The sequence below is a fragment of the Sceloporus occidentalis genome, unplaced genomic scaffold (assembly GCF_023333645.1).
Source record: "Sceloporus occidentalis isolate IW3139 unplaced genomic scaffold, rSceOcc1.0.p SCAF_138, whole genome shotgun sequence".
Taxonomy (NCBI): Eukaryota; Metazoa; Chordata; class Lepidosauria; order Squamata; family Phrynosomatidae; genus Sceloporus; species Sceloporus occidentalis.
In genome coordinates, this window is record NW_028317118.1 from 483,957 (window position 1) to 502,137 (window position 18,181).

Here is an 18,181-nt window from a genome sequence, read left to right on the forward strand (position 1 = left end):
GAACCACTGCTCTACAGCTTCACTGAGGTCACCAGCCTCCCTACCTAGATAGCAACACTGACCTCCTGTGCTGAGTGGCAACCTATATGATGTCTCTGGAAGGTCCAGCCTTGACCTGATCAACAGATTTGCCAACAGACCACAAAACACCAAGCAATCACCATAGAAGCAAGAGCATCGTTGACCTTTTTGAGGCCATGGCTGGAGTGTGCTTTATCTTAGAAGTACAGGTAGCACCACCACCACCCATGAGCTTTGCTTCTCTGTTTTTGGCTGGCAGCTTTCAATTCCTTCTCCCATCCACCCACATCCTTGACTGCCATCCTTGTCGACACAGCCGTGTTTCCTGCTTGAAGCATATCAGGGCCCAGGTTTTAATTCTGCAACCAACCTCAGGGACCCCCACACTCGATGCTCTAAAAATCTGGATTTAAGTTTAGCCACCATAGCGTAGTCCTTCCCTCAGGGATGTCCCAGCTAACATTCCTAGCCCAAACTTGCTTCTTCATCTTTCACTACATTTATATAACAGAGGAGGAGGATTCTGTGATTTTATTGAAAGTGAGGTTCAGGGTGATCAGATGTCCTAACCCTGTAAATATAAATGTATGCGTCATAATCCTGCTCAGAATGGAGGACATTTTGGAATTCCTCCTGGACAGAAGACTGAAATGTAGGACACATCCTAAAAAAGGAGGACGTCTGGTCGCCCTGGTGGAATTACATTTGCAAATTAATTTCAGGCAACTTGGTATATGGTTTTGAGAGTATGTTATGTGTAGCGCTCTTATGGGGGAAGAGGAGATTAATTATAATATAATATAATATAATATAATATAATATAATATAATATATAATAATATATTATAATAATTAATCCTCGATTGATTTCAAGAACTAATTAGACTGCCCCACTGTCTGTTTATAGCCGTCACTGCTACCTGCCTCTTTTATATTTGTAATTTAGATTGGAATTTTAACCTGAAGTGTTTTTAGACTGAATAATAATAATAATAATTATTATTATTATTATTTTAGCCCGCCTCTCCCTTTCAGATTGAGGCGGGTTCCAAGCACAAAGAGCAAATATAAAATTTAAAATTATTATTATTATTTGTTATAATCGAGGGAAGAAATGGAAGCTATAATAAATTATTATGCATGGTATTTGCCATATATCCCCCCCCCCCCCTTAACAAAAATTCATAGTAGTCATGGGAGGGTGCTTTTTATGAAGGAAGTTGGATCATTTTGGTAGTCTAGTGACTCATTTTTTCTTTCGGTTGGTGGTTGTTTTCAAATTGGTTTTTTTGTTCCCCCCTTCCTGGCGATGAAAGTTTTGAAGCATTTATCCCATGGTAACAAGAAGTATGGTGCTTTTGTCAATAACAATATATTCCGTTCACGTTAATAAGCTGACGCGTGTGCCCAGCCTTCCAAAGCAGACACACAGAGTGTGGCAAGAGGGGAAAAGCTTAATTGCTATTCTTATTGAAAGTGATTAATCCTTTTGATTGAGGAGCTGGGAACACGATGTACTAAGGAGGAGACCCGGGGGGGGGGGGGTGCAAGTACAGAATTGGCTTTGCCAGCTTAAAAATGTAATAGGATACATTTGTGATGAGCGCTCTACCTTTCCCATACTTTGTGGCCCTTCTGCCGTTGGCGCCGACGGCCAAATTGCGTGGGTCACAGTAGCCACCAAGATATGAACCTCACAAGGTGGCTTTGCGGAAATCGGGACTCAGTCTCCCGTTGGTCCTAAAACGGTGACCAGAACGTGGAAATGTTAGGGTCGGTGCTAATGTGCCGATGTCGGATTGTTGAGGAAATTCAATTTGTCACATTGAAACGTTAAGGAAATTTTACCGCTGAAATCAAATTACTAGTCCCAGTTGGAATAAATGCCTTGGATCAATGTGATTTACATAGGGGTTGCCTCGCCATTCAACAGTTGAGTCAGGTGGTCGGATCTAATTGGCGCTAGCCGTTAGCATTAGGCCTGTAGTATTCAATTTGTACAGTACTTAAAATGTAAAAATAATATTTGGAAAGACTGACCTGCAATTAATTTAAGCACAAAGAAACAGCAATCTTTATTCAAAAATAATGTTTTTTGTGTTCAGTTATTAAAACAATCCGTGTTATAATTGCTGGAAACCTTTAAGGACTTGGGTCGACACGTTCTTTTTGTAGTAATTTATTTCCAAGCTCTTTCAGCGACCTGAGACATATCAAGTAGCCCTGGTGGCGCAGTGTTTAAATGTACATGCTCCATCCAGAACATTGTGAGTTTGATCCCAGAGGGCTCCAAGATTGACGCAGCCTTCCATCCTTTCATAGGTCGGTAAAATGAGTATCTAGCTTGTTGGGGGCAATTGGCTTACATGTTATAAATTGCTTAGAAAGTGCTTTCATTCACAATGAAGCAGTATAGAAATGTAAATGCTACTGCTAAATGCTATTGCTATCAGGTCAAGGTTCGACTTCTTCAGTCCCACCAAACTCTTGCCGGAGGAGGATGCAGCACGTAGGTTTTGAAAACCTTCCACATGAAGCACCCAGAGGAGACCGGTTGATGTTTCCAGGCCTCCAGTGAAAGCCTCTAGGCCAAAGCAGCTTGTTAGCTTTGCAGAATTAGAAGATCACTAGAGGGTTTTTTTGTGTTTTTCAGGCTATGTGGCCATGTTCTAGAAGAGTTTATTCCTGACGTTCTCCAGCATCTGCGGCTGGCATCTTCAGAGAATGCTGGCATGGAAGAGAGTTGGGTATATATACTGTGTGACCCTTTTGCTGAAGATGCTAACGACAGATGCTGGCGAAACGTCAGGAATAAACTCTTCTAGAACATGGCCATGTAGCCCGGAAAACCCACAAAAACTATGGATGCCAGCCATGAAAGCCTCCTACTTCACATTAGAAGATTGCCGTTTCTAGCTACCGACTACCTTTACATACACCTGTTCCTGCTTGCAGCTAAAGAAGACCAGGACCAACTAAATGAACAAATTAGAAAAGGCCGTGACAGAGAGCCGTCTCCGATTCATATCGTGAGCTCCCTTGTAAACATTATTTTAGAGTGGCGTCTGGGCAGGGTTGTTTTAATGTGGAATGGCAGCAAAGCCAAGGAGGGCTAGAACAATGCTACTGAAACGGCTGGTTGCTGGACTGGTGCCCATCCTTGAAACATTGGCTCCTGGTCCCTGGCAAGTTTCCAGGTGATAAACAATTGTAGCTAGTGGGCACAAATATAGTGCTGGTCCCTGCCTTATTGTGGGGATGGGAGGGGGATTACCAATCCCCCCTCCCCATGTCAAAGTCTGAGAAGCATTGAGCTAGAGGATAAAGGCAAGCAAAGGAACAAATATCTGAGTCTCTGTAGAGCAGGCTGCCTCTGGGAGTCATGGGTTCAAGCTGACCTCTGATCTGGTATGTGTGTCTGTCTGTCTCATCATACTGCCCTAACCCGTGAAGATGTTGTAAAAGCCACGTAAACAAAATAGTGCTTTCTACGTTGAAAATGTTCAATGTATTAACAGAAACTGGCCACGTTTAGTCAATAGAGCTACTTCTATAGGAGAAAGAAGGCTGGATAGATTGATAGCCAGTGTTTTAAACCAAGATGTGACCCTTTTAGCTGTGTGTACCCTAAAGGCACCAGATCGTGTCTGATCTTGGAAGCTAAGCAAGGTCACTGTGGTTAGTACTTGGGTGGGAGACTGCCAACAAATATCAGGTACCACTGACAATCATAGTGTCCTAGTGTGGGAAAAACTTATTAACTATATAGCCTGGTTTAATTGCGGGTTGCGTATCGGGCTTTTGCACACGAGCAAAAACACATGCTGTGTGTGCATCTCACTGTGTCAAAGTGCTCCAATGTTTTGTGTGTCAAGTGGCCAGCATCAGAGATGACAGAGAGGGCCACAAGCAGTACGCCGACAAACATATAGTCAGGTGGTGAAAGAGGTATCGCTTGGGGACTTCCTTAAGCAAACTGAGGGAGAGCAATAGCGTTGGAAATCTATACCATGCAGTGTTAGCAAATTGCTTCGACATTTCAGGATTAGGAAGATTCTGTGTGGCTGTGTGAACATCTCATATCCATTTGTCCCTTTTTCTGGCTAGTAGCCACAATGGCCCAGCAAGCAGGGAACAAGTTGCTAACCCACAGGTCTCCTAGACCAAACCTCAACAGTATCTCTCACGGCAGTTGTAATTTTCTCCTCTTTTTATCTCCTCCATATCCAAGTTGTATGTGTCTCAGAACCGATATGGCCTTGTGGCTCTGTGACAGTTCCTTTCTTTCTTCTTCCTCCTTGACACCCTCAGGTCGCAGGAGTTACTCAGCCGAGCCTCACCTCATTCTTACCTCCCTGACCTGAGCAAACAGTCAGATATTGAGTTCATCGAGACAAAACGGCCCCGGCTAGAGCTGCTGCAAGAGCCGCTGCTGCGACACTCACCCCTGATCAACCAGAGCCAGCAAGGAGAGACAGATGATCTCTCTAAGGTAAGCCAAGGAACCCCTTCAAGACAGGCAGGGAGGGCATGTACACTGGTTTTGCAAGGAGGTCTGGAAAGCAATAGTATGTGCCTCCTCAAAGGCAAAGGGTCTGCTCTGTTTCCAGTGTAGAGGAGGAAACATATTTTTAAGCGTTCACCTCCCTATGTTGGGGAAGGAGATGGTATTCTTGAGGGCAGGGGTTCATCAAGTACTGGATATACCTAGGACAAGGCAAATAGTACAAGAACCCAACAGCTGGAGAGAAAAACCCTTAAAAAAGTCAGATGGGGGGATGCCCCATGGTCTTAGAGGTCTCTACGCTAACACACAGATAGCGGGAAATAAAAAAGATGAACTTGAACTCTTAACACAGCAAAGCAAATACGATATCATAGACATCACTGAAACCTGGTGAGATGAGTCTCATGATTGGAATGTAGTATTAGAGAGGTATAACCTATTTCAGAGAAATAGACCACTACAGGAGGGAAGTAGTAGTAGCATTATACGTCAAGGATGTTTATACCTGTGAAAAGATCTATGGCTTAAATCCTGGGTTTCATGTTTCGACTCGGGTCCCATCTCCAAGATATCTCCGAGATATTGTCTATGCAAATGTTCCAAAATCTGAGGGAAAAAATTGAAACCCCAAACGCTTCTGGTCCCAAGCATTTTGGATAGGGGGGACTCAACCTGTACTTTGTTAATGATGTAGTAGATCCTTGTGCTCATGTGTTTTCTCTGAAGCAAATAGATACTGTGAAGGTGGGTGGTGTCTTGCATCAAGATTGTGGCCTGGGTCCAGTAATTTGAGTTATGTTTTGTTTGCCCATGAGACTAAAGCAAGTCTGTCCCTTAAATCTTCTACTATTTTAGGTTCAGGTGGGTTTTTTTAAATTGAAAGCTGAGATTATTGGAAACATGATTTCTGTGCCCAGAATGGCGTTCTACTGTTTCTGCGTGCTTCTGCAGAATTGCAGCTCATTCAAAGCCCTAACCATTCTCTGTGTAGAGAGAATGTGATTCGAGAGACAAAATTCTCAACAACAACAACAACACTCTTTTCCTTGAGGGTCAGCTGATTTCTTTTTCTTCGCACTTCACAGTTACAGATTCTTTCAGCTCTTGCAAGATGCATCTATGACCTTGTCAAATGCCACATTCTGAGAGTGTCATAATCCTGTTTTAGCACTTTCCTATATGCACACTCAGCCCTTACTGCTCCCCCCCCCCCCAGTTCCACTTTAATTTTTACACACACTCATAAAAACTGCCAGTTTCCAAGTGTGCCTGCCCTCTTGCTGGCTTTCTCCCACCAGTCCTTTTTGACACACAAACTGCAGAAATTGGTTTTAGCATATGTCCATGAGAGAGGAAGTGAAAGCGCATCACACGATCATCTCTTGATTCGACTTGGTAGAAGTTTTGCATGCATTGCTAGTGAACATCAAATGTTGTACATCTGCCAAATCATTAATATTCACCTTATTGAGGGGGTCACAGGATTAGACTTTATAGCAACACTTTTCTGCTAGTAGGACATCAGGGTTAGCGGTAGAGCCAGGGTCACCGTAACTTGGGTGGGGGGCAGTCCACATGATATAGAAGCAGCAGCCGGGAAGGACTGATGTTGGAGAAGCTACAGTTGTAACTGAATGTTCTTACAGTAGGCCTTGCTGCCCCAGCATTCCCAATATGTAACTGAGCACTGAACTTGGAAGCCTTTAAGGCAAGATATCCTCTGTTAAAGCAGACTTTGCGGAAGAGAGGACTGGGCTGCCAGGCTTACACATCACCTTCTGATGGTGACTTCCATCAGATTCACCACCATCTTTGTTCTTGGGATTCTGGGGATGCTGAGAATGAGCAAGCTGTTTTTTATTACTTTATTTTATATCATCATCATAGAGTTGGAAGACACCCCAAGGGCCATCCAGTCCAACCCCCTGCCAAGCAGAACCACCAATCAAAACACCCCCAACAGAAGCCCATCCAGACTGTGTTTAAAAACTTCCAAAGAAAGGGACTCCAACACACTCCAAGGCAGTTTATTCCACTGACCAACAGCTCTGACCATCAGGAAGTTCCTCTTGATGCATGACAGGGTACATCAAATGCGTTAGGCAATGGGCTTGAGGTGGAAAGATCCTCTGATGTGCAGTGGGCACAGGCTGCCAAGCAGACCTCCATTGCCTAACACATTTGCTGTTCCTCTCTGAGAAGTGTGCCCTACTTTAAAAGTTGGCTCTAAGGATGAGACATGACTTGAGACTTGACTTGAAAGTAGAGTCGTCCCTTTGTATCCACGGGGGATCCGTTTTGCTCCCCCACTGCCGCAGGTAACACAAAACACAGGACCTTAAGTCTTGTTGTTTTCTATGCCAGTGTGGTGTGCGTGTGGCCACTAGTGCGGCTGCATGCATTCACCTCCTTTACAAGCAACAAGGTCTTGCCGTCCACAGAATCTCAAATCTGTGGATAAGAAGAGCGCACTGTATTTTGCAAGAACTTGAGACTTGATTTGAGACTTGAAGGTAGAGACTTGCGATTTGGACTAAAAGAGTTGAATACATCGCTGTCACTCACTGAATGCTGGGGGCATTCAGCATTCAGCTATTAAATGCCGGTGGCATCCAGCTACGGAATGCTTCATGTTGCCACTGAATCTTTCCTGATCCCTTGCTGAGGTGGATTGTTTGTAGCAGCTGCGAAACTGCTCCTCCTCCTTCTGTCTTTCTGGTTCTTCTTTGCATTGGGCATTCTGATCTCTCCTCTCTTGCTGGGATTCAGTGCCTTTTATCCCTCTTCCACCTCCCCCCTTCCCACAATGGGCTGGACTCTGCCGTTATTAATGAAACTGGCTGGGGCCTTCATTGACCTTGGCAGGTCTCCCACTTGGCCCAAGAGTGACTGGCAGAGACTTAATCCCTAATTGACTAATCTAGGTCTTGTTGGTGACGCCAGTGCGGGTCACAGCTCTTTGAACGGAGTGCCGCCGCAGCCATCAGATGGGGAAAACACGTATGATAGTCACATAGGGCCCATACAGACAGGCCAAAATAAAGCTGCTTTGGGTCACTTTGGAGGTATGCTGTTTAAACAGTGTACATGTCCTAAGAGGCCAGAAGCTGTGCCAAAGCTGTAGTCCAATCCTTAGGACTGGAGCGTGGCTTTGGCGTGGCTTCCAGCCTCTTAGGGTGTGTGCATCATTTAAATAGCATACTGCCAAAGTGACCCAAAGCAGCTTTATTTTGACCTGTCTGTTCAGGCCCATAGTCATAGAACTGTCAATTCCATACCTATCACCACAGCTTGGATACACATGGAGGGTGACATCTCTATTTCCATCTCCCTTATCCCCCCACACATCTTTTTTTTATTTAAACCCTAGAGAAATTTTTTTTTGAGAAAGAGGGTGAGGTCTCTCCGCCGATAAAATCTCATCAGTGAGCCTGTAAGTAAAATAGTGTAAGTGTGAGGGAAAGGCTGAAAGTGAGTCAGCTATGGTCTGACCTCATTTCGACTGCTGACTTGTTTCTTTCTTTTTCTGACACAGCTTCCCCCCCCCCCCCGTTCATTTGCGACGAGTGCGTTCGGGGGGAAGAGACAAGGAAGCAGTGAAAAAGCTAGTGGATATGTTCTTGATATAGATCATTAGCCTGTCTGACACCTTTATTTTTTTCTGTTTCTGTAGAGTGGGTTAGAAATGAGCGGAACACAGAGGGGTACATATTGTAAGAGAGAGAAGAAGGATAGCAACAGAAAAGAAAGGAAATAAATATTGCAAGCTAGAGTTGAACGTGGCCTCTGCATTTGAAATATTACAGGTCTATGCTGGTCTTAGCAGTCTTGGGCCAAGATCCTACATTGCATTAACCTTTTGCCAGCATACACAGAGTAGGTGTCAGAGGCTGCTCATTCTTTCTTTTCCCTTTCCCAGCCAACAGTAGCTGGAGACTCCGGGCCTGAACAGACAGGCCGAAATAAAGTTGCTTCAGGTCACTTTGGTGGTATGCTGTTTAAATGACACATGCATCTTAAGAGGCCAGAAGCGGTGCCAAAGATGTGCTCCAGTCCTTAGGACTGGAGGGTGGCTTTGGCACAGCTTCCGACCTCTGAGGACTCATGCATCATTTAAACAGCACACCTCCAAAGTGACCCGAAGCAGCTTTATTTTGGCCTGTCTGTTCGGGCCCTCCCAGGTGCATCTCTATCTCCCTATCTACATCAGCTACAAAATGTGGCCAAACTCAAATTGTCTGCTCTTGATCATGGAAGGAAAAGGGGGGCAACCTCTCCTCCCAGCGTAAGGTTGCTTCTTCCTCCCTTCCTTTCAGGAGCAGCTGGACTGAGCCCCCGGTGCATTGCAGCCAGCAGTCAGTGGTCAGAAAGATGGAGCTGCACCCAGAAGTCGCCCCTGTTCCATTCGTTGCACACTGGTGCGAAGGCTTTGCAAAGAAAGAGAAAGAGAGATTGGATGTCTCTTTCTGCAAAGTCCAAAAGTGCATCCCTAGTTAAGTCCACCAGGGTCATCAAAAAGTGCCGTCCATGCTCTCCATCTACTGTCAGCTGGGACCCATCAAGAGCGAGGTTTGGAGTGGTATCTTGGGATATTGGTTTAGCCGACGTGCTGTTTCCATAAATGCAATTTTTAGAACCAGTCTTCTGTTGCCTCTTGCTCCTTGCTTTTTTGACTGACGTCCACAGCCACATTTTAAATTACTGTTCAAGCTGCAACTGTGCAGCGAGCGAGGCTCCCCTCCCACCCCGTCTTCGTTCAGGCTGACTGCTTCTTTGCAAACCCAGCTCATCATTTGCATAATTAGACCTTTCCATTCTGTTCCATCAATATTACAAGGTGACATCTCACCCAATTCTCTTTGGGTGAAAGCGGATCCTTTAACTTCATGCTCTCCAGCTCTGTAATTGGAAGAAATGCTGGCCCTCTCCAGTTCCACACCCATTTCCTTCTGATGAAAAGCTGTACTTTGCTACACAGATAGGATGGCAGATTTGCTGTGTTTTGTCAGCTGAAACATAAAGTGCACTCTGAGGTCAGAGCAGGGGTAACACAATAGATTCTGTTCTTCACACTTTAGAATCTGTTTTCTGTTCTGGAGACCAGTGTTTTGATCTGCCGGTTAGGCGGAGGATTCTCTTCTGGGTGGACACAGTAACATCCAAAATCCACACAACAGCACGACTACCCCTGGATATGTCGCAAACCAGTCCTCTGTCCTCTAATTTGTCTGGGTGCTCTTCTGTCTATATTATTATTATTATTATTATTATTATTATTATTATTATTTATTCCACCTCTCTACTCAAGCCTTGAGGCAGGGTACAACAGAGATCAAAACACATACCTTAAGTTAACACACATAAACCTAAGATACTTTAATGTCCTCCATCATAAAATTCAAAATAGACCGTTTTAAAACTCTCCTGGCAGGTCATTCCAGAGTCTAGGGGCAGCTGATGAAAATGTCCTCTGGGTGACGGTTGCCAGTCTAGTCCTGGCAGGTTGAACTGAATGGTCACATCTATCTGGGTTGATGGATCCAGGAGCACCCCTAGGCTGTGGACACAGTCTTTCAGGGAGAGTGTAATCCCATCCAGAACTGGTTGATACACCTCTCAAATCCAGATTAGGACCCTTAATACTAAGCACCTCTGTCTTGTCTGGATTCAGCTTCAGTTTTATATTTCCTCATCCAGCTATTCATTCGGAGGAGACAAACTGTCCTTAGCTGAGGCTGTTTTCAAAGGTATGGAGAAATACATTTGGGTGTCATCAGTGTACTGATAGCACCCCATCCCATACTTCTAGATGATCTCTCTGGCGGTTTTTTTGTAGGCATTGAAAAGCATTGGGGTTGAATGGCACCTTATGGTATGCCATATAACAACTCCTTTTTACTTCTAGATGATCTCTCCAGTGGTTTTTTTGTAGGCATTGAAAAGTGTTGGGGTAGAATGGCACCTTATGGTATGCCATATAACAACTCCTTTTTCAGCAAATATTCCCAGTCATCACCATCTGGAACCTACCTGAGATATAAGACCAAAACCATTGCCACACAGTGCCTCTGACACCCCCCTCTGACATTCCATGGTTGATGGTATCAACCATCACTGAGAGGTCTAAAAGCCCCAGCAGGGACACATTCCCCCTGTCAGTGCCAACATGGAGATCGTCCACTAAGACAACCATAGCAGTCTCGACTTCGTTTCTTGCTCTTGCTGGTTTCAAATGAGTCAAGGAAGTGTGTGCCATCCAAAACTGCCTGGAGTTGTAAGGTAACTTGCATATCCTCCCACCTTGAGGCCCAGCCATCAACAACAGAACAATACACAGATTAACATGGAATTTCCTCCCTACTCAGGGTCACACAGTATATGTACATCCGGCTCTCTTCTGTGCCAACATTCTCTGAAGATGCCATCCACAGATGCTGGCGTCAGGAATAAACTTTTAGAATGTGACCACAGAGCCCGAAAAACCCACAAAAACTATGTTTCTTATTTGCTTCTGTCCTTAAGGTTTTCTCTGCTCTTTTTACTTTTAGTGCTCACCTTAACACTGGGCATTGGGTGTGTGAAGCCAAAGCCTCGTCTTGGCGGTTCCCCTTGGGAGCACTTGCTCTCTTGGAGCTGAGTTTGTAATGTAATTGGGCTCTTGATGGGCTCAGCTGCAGCATGATGCAGATGCCCCTGGGAAGCCGATCTTTGCGGAATTGATTGAATAAAAGCAACGCCCGTTCATGAACCTGTCAATAGCTTGACAAATCCCCTTCTCCCACCATCGCCCGGGAACTCGCACTCAAAAGCCTGCCGCACGGAGTTTGAAAACCTGCCTTGGTCCCTGCAGAAATTTCCATCTTTCCAAAGAGTGACATTTCCATTTCAAAAGCTGTGGGCTCAAGTGTGTCTCAAGTGGAAATGCATTTTCCTCCCTTCCCATCTTTGCTTTGAATGGGAGCTTTAGAAATCTCATTTCCTTTCTCTGATAACCAAGTACTGAAAAGGACATTTGGGGTGTTCCCTCCACCCTTATTTCTTCCCATAAATGAGATTATAGGGAAGGAACTTGGCTTGGAATAGCTTTTTTCCCCCTCTCTTCTTTCCCCCAGCTCTCCATAAAAGAGGACGATTGCAACAAAAGCATACCAGATGACAAATTCTGACAAGGTGGCACCTTTCCACCTGTTAGACAAATCTCTCTCTAGCTCTCTCTCGCACACACACACATCAGATTTAATGGCTACATTTGTGCAGATTGGGTAAACCAGTATTCTGGAGAATCAAGCTTGTTGCAAACAAGTTATGGGCTCATGCACACAGCTTGCTTACTCCCACTTAACTCCTGCTAATAGTAAGATTTTTGTCTGGAAAGCCTGTGAGCTCCATGCAGTTCTGGTACTCAGAGCCTATGCTCAGAATTCTTTAACTCTCAAATTAAGAGTGAACTGAATGCAGGGAATAAGGGATACACTGTCTTGGCAAAGGAGAAGTCAATATTGGTTGTCTTTTTTATTTACTGTTTTTCTTAGGGGGGATATATCTATATAGGGGAGCGTTATCGTGGGTTGTCATGGCTTGTGCGGCCATTATATGATTGATATGTTTACAGTTAAGTGGGTGTTCACATAGCATTAAAATATTTTTAAAATAATTCTTTAACTTGAAGTGTATGTTATTTTAAACCAGATTCCGATCCACTCATCTTGGGGTTCTGAATTGCAATTGAAAGTTGATCTGGCAAGCTAGATGTCTTTTCACTCCAGTCGACATTGCCTGGCAGTGACTCTCTAGGGTCCTGGGCTATAATCTTTGCCAGCCTTCCATAAAGATGCCAGAGATTGAACCTGAGACATTCTGCAGGCAAAACATGCACTCTGCATCTGAGTTATGACCCTTTTCTTTTAGTTTGGCGGCACTTAAAGAAAAGCAATAAAGGGGGTCTCCTGGATAGGCTGCTGAGCTAGATGGACCATGCTTTCAATGCAACTTGGAAACAAAATAGCATCTTTTTCCTTTAAGTTAATTTTTGCACCTAGTTTCATGTCCTGTTCCCACCCTGCACTGTATGCATCTTTATGTTATAGCTGAGGCAACTTTCGCTCACACATGTGTGTAAAGCTCAGACATTGGGTGGAATTTGGCCCTAGCAAATTAATGTGTCGTTTCTGGCATAAGGATTTATTAAGATTTGGCAGTAAACATTGTCTCCATCTTGCTTCAGAAGATGCCAGACAGCCAGAGAGGTGTGACGAGAGGAAGCAAAACCTGTGCAAACAGGTACCTTACCTCTGGATGCTAAAAAATAATAGGCCTAGTCTTGTCCTTGGGGTGTTTCTGTGGCATTGTGGCATTGCCTTGCAGTGCAGGACAAGCGCCGTGGAGAGTGAAAGGCAGTTGAGAAAGTTTCTGTGCAAAAGCCAAGGAAGGTTCAGAGCGTCTTTGTGTTGGAAACACCTAGTAAAGGATGGAAAAGAAACATGCAGTAACTTTGGTGTTTTTTAATGTATCCAATGTCTGGTAGATGAGAGTATTAATGATAGCAAGCACATATATTTCAGTTTTTCATCCTCGAGAGGAAACCACAAGTACAGTAGGCCCTTGGTATCCACTGGGGTTTGGGTCCAGGACCCTCCTGTGGATACCAAAATCTGTGGATGCTTAAGTCCCATTAAATACAATGTCCTGGTGAAATGGTGTCCCTAATACAAAATGGCAAAATCAAGATTTCCTTTTTGGAATTTATACATGTGTTAATGTTTTCAAGCCGTGGATAGTTGCATCCGTGGATAAGGGATCTGTGAATATCAAGGGCCGACTGTATAAAGTTCTTTGGGATTCCCCCCCCCCCCCCACCTCACACACACACTTTCTGTTGAATGATGCACGTTATATCTGCATGAGTAAAGATGTGTATGTTTGGTCGTTATGCAAGAAGATGCTTTCACAAATGGGGAAAATGCACACATTAAAGAAAGTCTGTTTCAAAATGTGCACGCTGAGAAAGGTCCACCTGCAGTTTTCCCTGTGGAAAGAAAATGAGTCTTGCAACTTCAACAGGATGAGAGCGCCGCTGGGATTGTGAGAAATGCAATGAAAACAGAACTGACAGATTTTCACATCCCTGCTCCACATCCTTCTCTCAGAGCATCTGGAGCTGTGGGAGGTGTGAGAGGGACCCTAGAGAATGAGGAATGCTGCAGAGTAGCCTTTCCCAATGGAGTGCCTTCCAGATGTGTTGGATTCCAACTCCTGTAGCCACGCTGTAGCGGACTGGAGAGTGTGCAAGTTGTAGTTGTAGTGAAGTCGAAAGCTTTCATGGCCGGCATCCATAGTTTTTGTGGGTTTTTCGGGCCCTGTAGCCATGTCCTAGAAGAGTTTATTCCTGACGTTTCGCCAGCATATGTGGCTGGCATCTTCCCACTCTCTTCCGTGCCAGCATTCTCTGAAGATGCTATCCACAGATGCTGGTGAAACCTCAGGAATAAACTCTTCCAGATCATGGTCACATAACCCGGAAAACCCACAAAAAAACTATGTAGTTGTAGTGCTTCCAGAGAGCACCAGATGAAGAAAGATTGATATGGAGATTCCCAGATAAACTGAAGGAGCCCCTATCTTAAAAGCTGGGGAAATGTGAATGGAAATAGCAGCTGTACACCGGCGATTTTCTGAAAGACCACCTCCCCCTATATGAGTCTGCCTGAAATTTGAGATCCTCAGCAGAGGTTCTGTTATGTGTCTCATCACCCCATAAAGCTAAGTTGATATATACGCATGACAGGACTTTCCCTGTAGCAGCACCTTGACTTCAAACTCCCTCCCAAGAAAAATCAGGCTATCGCCGTCCTCCCTGAGTTTCTGGCTGGCAGCTACAACTGCGTGGTTTTAAAATTATTCCTAAAGGGTTGTTTTTAGTCCATTTGTAGGTATTTTCCTTCATGCATTTGACGCTTTAAATGTATATCACTTCAGGGGCCTTGGCACATTAAAAGGTGATAGATCAGGACTTTCAATAAATGAATCAACAGATAATGCCACAGCAGAGAACAGAGGGGTTCAACTCTCTTCCCATGCCCTGTGAATTTTGTGCGCATGTTTTCAAAAAGCAAACCTTAGATGTGAAAATGTATTAAACAGTGTGAGACTTTTTTGGCCCTGAGGCAGGGGTGGGAAATCTTTGCCTCCCACGATGTTTTGTACGCCGTCTCCCAGAGTTTATATGCAGTATGGCCACTGGTAAGAGATGATGGGGGAGTTGTTATGCATCCCTTCAAACATACACTGTATTTAGAGGGCTTCATATTTTGATATCTCATGTTCGGTGCATGCTTTTGAGAGAGCGATGCCCTTTTAGGAACACTAAAACATCAAGTTCCCAGGAGAAATGGAACTGGTGTTTGTCCTTTCCTTATGATGGGTTGTTTATTCCCAGTTCTAGGATTATTGGTGTAATTACGTGATTTGCAAAGAAGCAAAGAGGGTGGGGAGGGAGCGGAGGGAAGCTGGATTTTCATAAAACCACCCTGAGCTGCGAACAGCTGTTACAGAGAACAATTAAGGGGGAAGAGTGGGAAGGGAGCCAGTCTTTTTGCAGCTTGAGGCTTTGTCAGGGTGGCATCAGAACTCGCACAAGGACCTGTGGCTCTGTGGCGAATTGTTTTTCATGAATAGTTTGTTATAACGTCTTAGTGCCATACTCGACTACAGCCGCCTTCAACCTGGTGCCCTCTAGAAGTGTTTAGTTATAGTTTTTTTGTGGGTTTTTCGGACTTTGTGGCCATGTTCTAGAAGAGTTTATTCCTGACGTTTCGCCAGCATCTGTGGCTGGCATCTTCAGAGAATTTAAGGAGCACATTCTCTGAAGATGCCAGCCACAGATGCTGCCGAAACATCAGGAATAAACTCTTCTAGAACAAGGCCGCGTAGCCTGAAAAACCCACAAAAAACTATGGATGCTGGCCGTGAAAGCCTTCGACTTCACAGTGTCTAGTTATGTTTCCCGGGTTCTGAGAGTCCGGTGCATCTGGAGGGTATCAAGCTGAAGAACGCTAAGGTTCATGTGACCTTCCAAAGGTTGTTGAACTGCAACTTCCAGGAACCCTAACCAGCATTGGTGAAGAGCGCTGGGTATTACAGACCAAAAACATGCAAAATCCCCACTACCGTATTCCTTAGCCAAAGCATGTACAATTGCATTCCCGCCTGTTCTGTTGTCTTGCATCACTTTCTAAATTCGGAGCCATTGAGGAATAAAATCACATCTCATTGTGTTTTATAAGACCCCGCATCCTGCATTATGTGGGGGAACCCCTTCCTGGAAATGCTATCTGTTAAGCTAGTCCAGTGGTTGGACTCGGGGTAAAGCAGGACCGCATCTTCCTATCTGTTTCTTCAAGCTTGGGAGGGGGTCGATCAAAAGAAGGAAGACATGAGCCCTAGTGGCATCACTAGGGTTGGTGCCACCCCATGCTGTCACTCCCTGGCTTCTTGGCACACCCTCAGCAGCCCCTATCCTCCAGCCAGGCTGCCACTGCCATCTGCCCACTGGTGAGGATGGGGTGCTGCTACCACAAGGCACCCCCTTCTGGGTCTGCTAGTGCTGCTGTCCAGGCTGGGAAAGTTTGTGATGGCTGCAGCAGTTGTGGCCGCAGTGGCAACAGCCACGCTGGTGGCCATGAACTCCTCCCCTTTTGCAAAAGGAAAGGAATCAGTGGCCACCCTTGCTGCCGTCGCTTCCCTTTCCCACCCAGCCGCCAGTCCTGCCAGACACAGGAAGAGTTGCTGGGTGGTAGCAATACCTTTCCCAGATGCCTGACACACCACTGCCTGCCCTGTCTTGCCTTCCCTTCTCTGCTGCCCTGCCTTGTGCTTGCTTCTGGTGCAGGGAGTCCAGGGCAGAGAGTGTTTTTGTGGGTTTTGGGGGCTATGTGGCCATGTTCTAGAAGAGTTTATTCCTGACGTTTCACCAGCATCTGTGGCTGGCATCTTCAGAGAATGCTGGCATGGAAGAGAGTGTATATACCCAAGATGCCAGCCACAAATGCTGGAGAAACGTCAGGAATAAACTCTTCTAGAACATGGCCACATCGCCTGAAAAACCCACAAAAAACTATGGATGCCAGCCATGAAAGCCTTCGACTTCACAGATGTGGGAGGAATTCATCCAAGTGGTGCTGTTCTTCAAACAATGGATCCTGGGGATCCTCATTAAGCTTCTTGAGGATTCACCCATCAGATCTGTAATAGCCATACAAGATCCTATTCTGATTAGCCTTTGTTCACTTTTCCCCTTTCAATTTTGCAGGAGCGAGGCATATCCGGAAAACTGGAACCAGTTTCTCCAGTCAGTCCTGCCCACCCTGAGTCTGAGCTGGACCTGCTACCATCCAGGCTCTCGAAGGAGGAACTGATCCAGAACATGGACCGGGTCGATCGGGAAATCACCATGGTTGAGCAGCAAATTTCCAAGCTGAGGAAGAAACAGGTACTTCTTACACCAAAACACTGTCGTTGAAGTTGCCTCCTGCAATCTTGTCTTTTTCCCCCACTCAGTATAGAGTTGGTGTTTCGACCTGGCTCAGTTCACAAGGTAACCAGCTGCAAATGGTGAACCAGTTGTCAACTGTTTGAACAGGAATGAGCCAAAATGGATTCTTCTGGCTTTGCAGCTCCATTTGCAAGCCGTAAAATAGGGTCTACTTCCAAAAAGGAGAAAGTGTCCCCTAGATTACCATTATAGTGTGATGGACAGTGGGGTCTAGGTGAGAACAGTTATAGTGCCAACTGTGTTTTGTTTCTTAATCTGCTTTTCATTCATACATATATTTTATTCAGGCAAGCATGGACCTTACAGGGCTATTGTAAGGATTGCTGAGATAATAAAGGTAAAGAACTTGGGAGGTTCAAAATACAGTAGAAAAAAATGAAGCTTTGATGGCACACCACACCATTTACAGAAGCAGGGAGCCTATATTGCTTACATGAGCTTTGTACAGTGCGCCCGTGTTATACACGGATTTAAGTGTATGCGGTAAAGCTGCACAAGGGGCGCAAGGGGCACAAGGGGTGGTGTGTCCCATTCATGTCCACCGTCGTGCACATGAACCCCATTCACTTGAATGGGGCTCAAGCATAGGCGGAATTTGCCTTACGTAGGAGAGTCCGGAACGGATCCCCCGCATAAGGCGAGGTTCCATTGTATTTCAGTGCATTTTCTTTCTCTCTACTGTTTTGGCAGCCTCTAAAACTAAATGAATTACATTTTTAGGCAATGCTAGGAAAGCAAATATCTTTAAAACTTCCACAAAAATGGCGAAAGGAAGTGGAAATTGGGAAGCCAAACAAAAATCGGTCACAACTTGCAATGGTGACGATTTGATCTCCCGTCCCAACATTTCCAGCCTTCTATCCTTGTTGGTCAACAAAGCGGTGCTTTCTGATGAAGTTCCAGATTTTACCGTGAGTCTTTATCTTCAGGGACTTGGAGCCAGTGACCTTCAAGATGGATACTTTGCTAAAGGTATCCCAGCTTGGTACTGACAGTACCGTATCCCAAAGGCTTTTGAGTGATGAATGGAGAAGGGCTACACCTTCCCATCTTGAAAGCATTGGCATTTTTTGACGGCAGTTGCTTCAGAGTTCATCTTACAA

General features: G+C 45.0%; 1 protein-coding gene across 10 annotated transcripts in view; it reads left to right on the forward strand.

Annotated features, from left to right (window-relative positions):
- The window catches only part of LOC149281123 (nuclear receptor corepressor 2-like), a 254,242-nt gene that overhangs the window by 93,856 nt on the left and 142,205 nt on the right, over positions 1-18,181 (forward strand). For 9 of the 10 annotated variants that reach the window (XM_089499622.1, XM_089499617.1, XM_089499624.1 and 6 more), the window contains exons 4-5: positions 4,333-4,513; positions 16,836-17,015. In XM_089499622.1, the coding sequence (XP_089355748.1) occupies positions 4,333-4,513; positions 16,836-17,015 (361 nt within the window). The remainder of the gene's footprint in view (positions 1-4,332; positions 4,514-16,835; positions 17,016-18,181) is intronic. The other variant, XM_089499627.1, reaches the window with a different exon arrangement.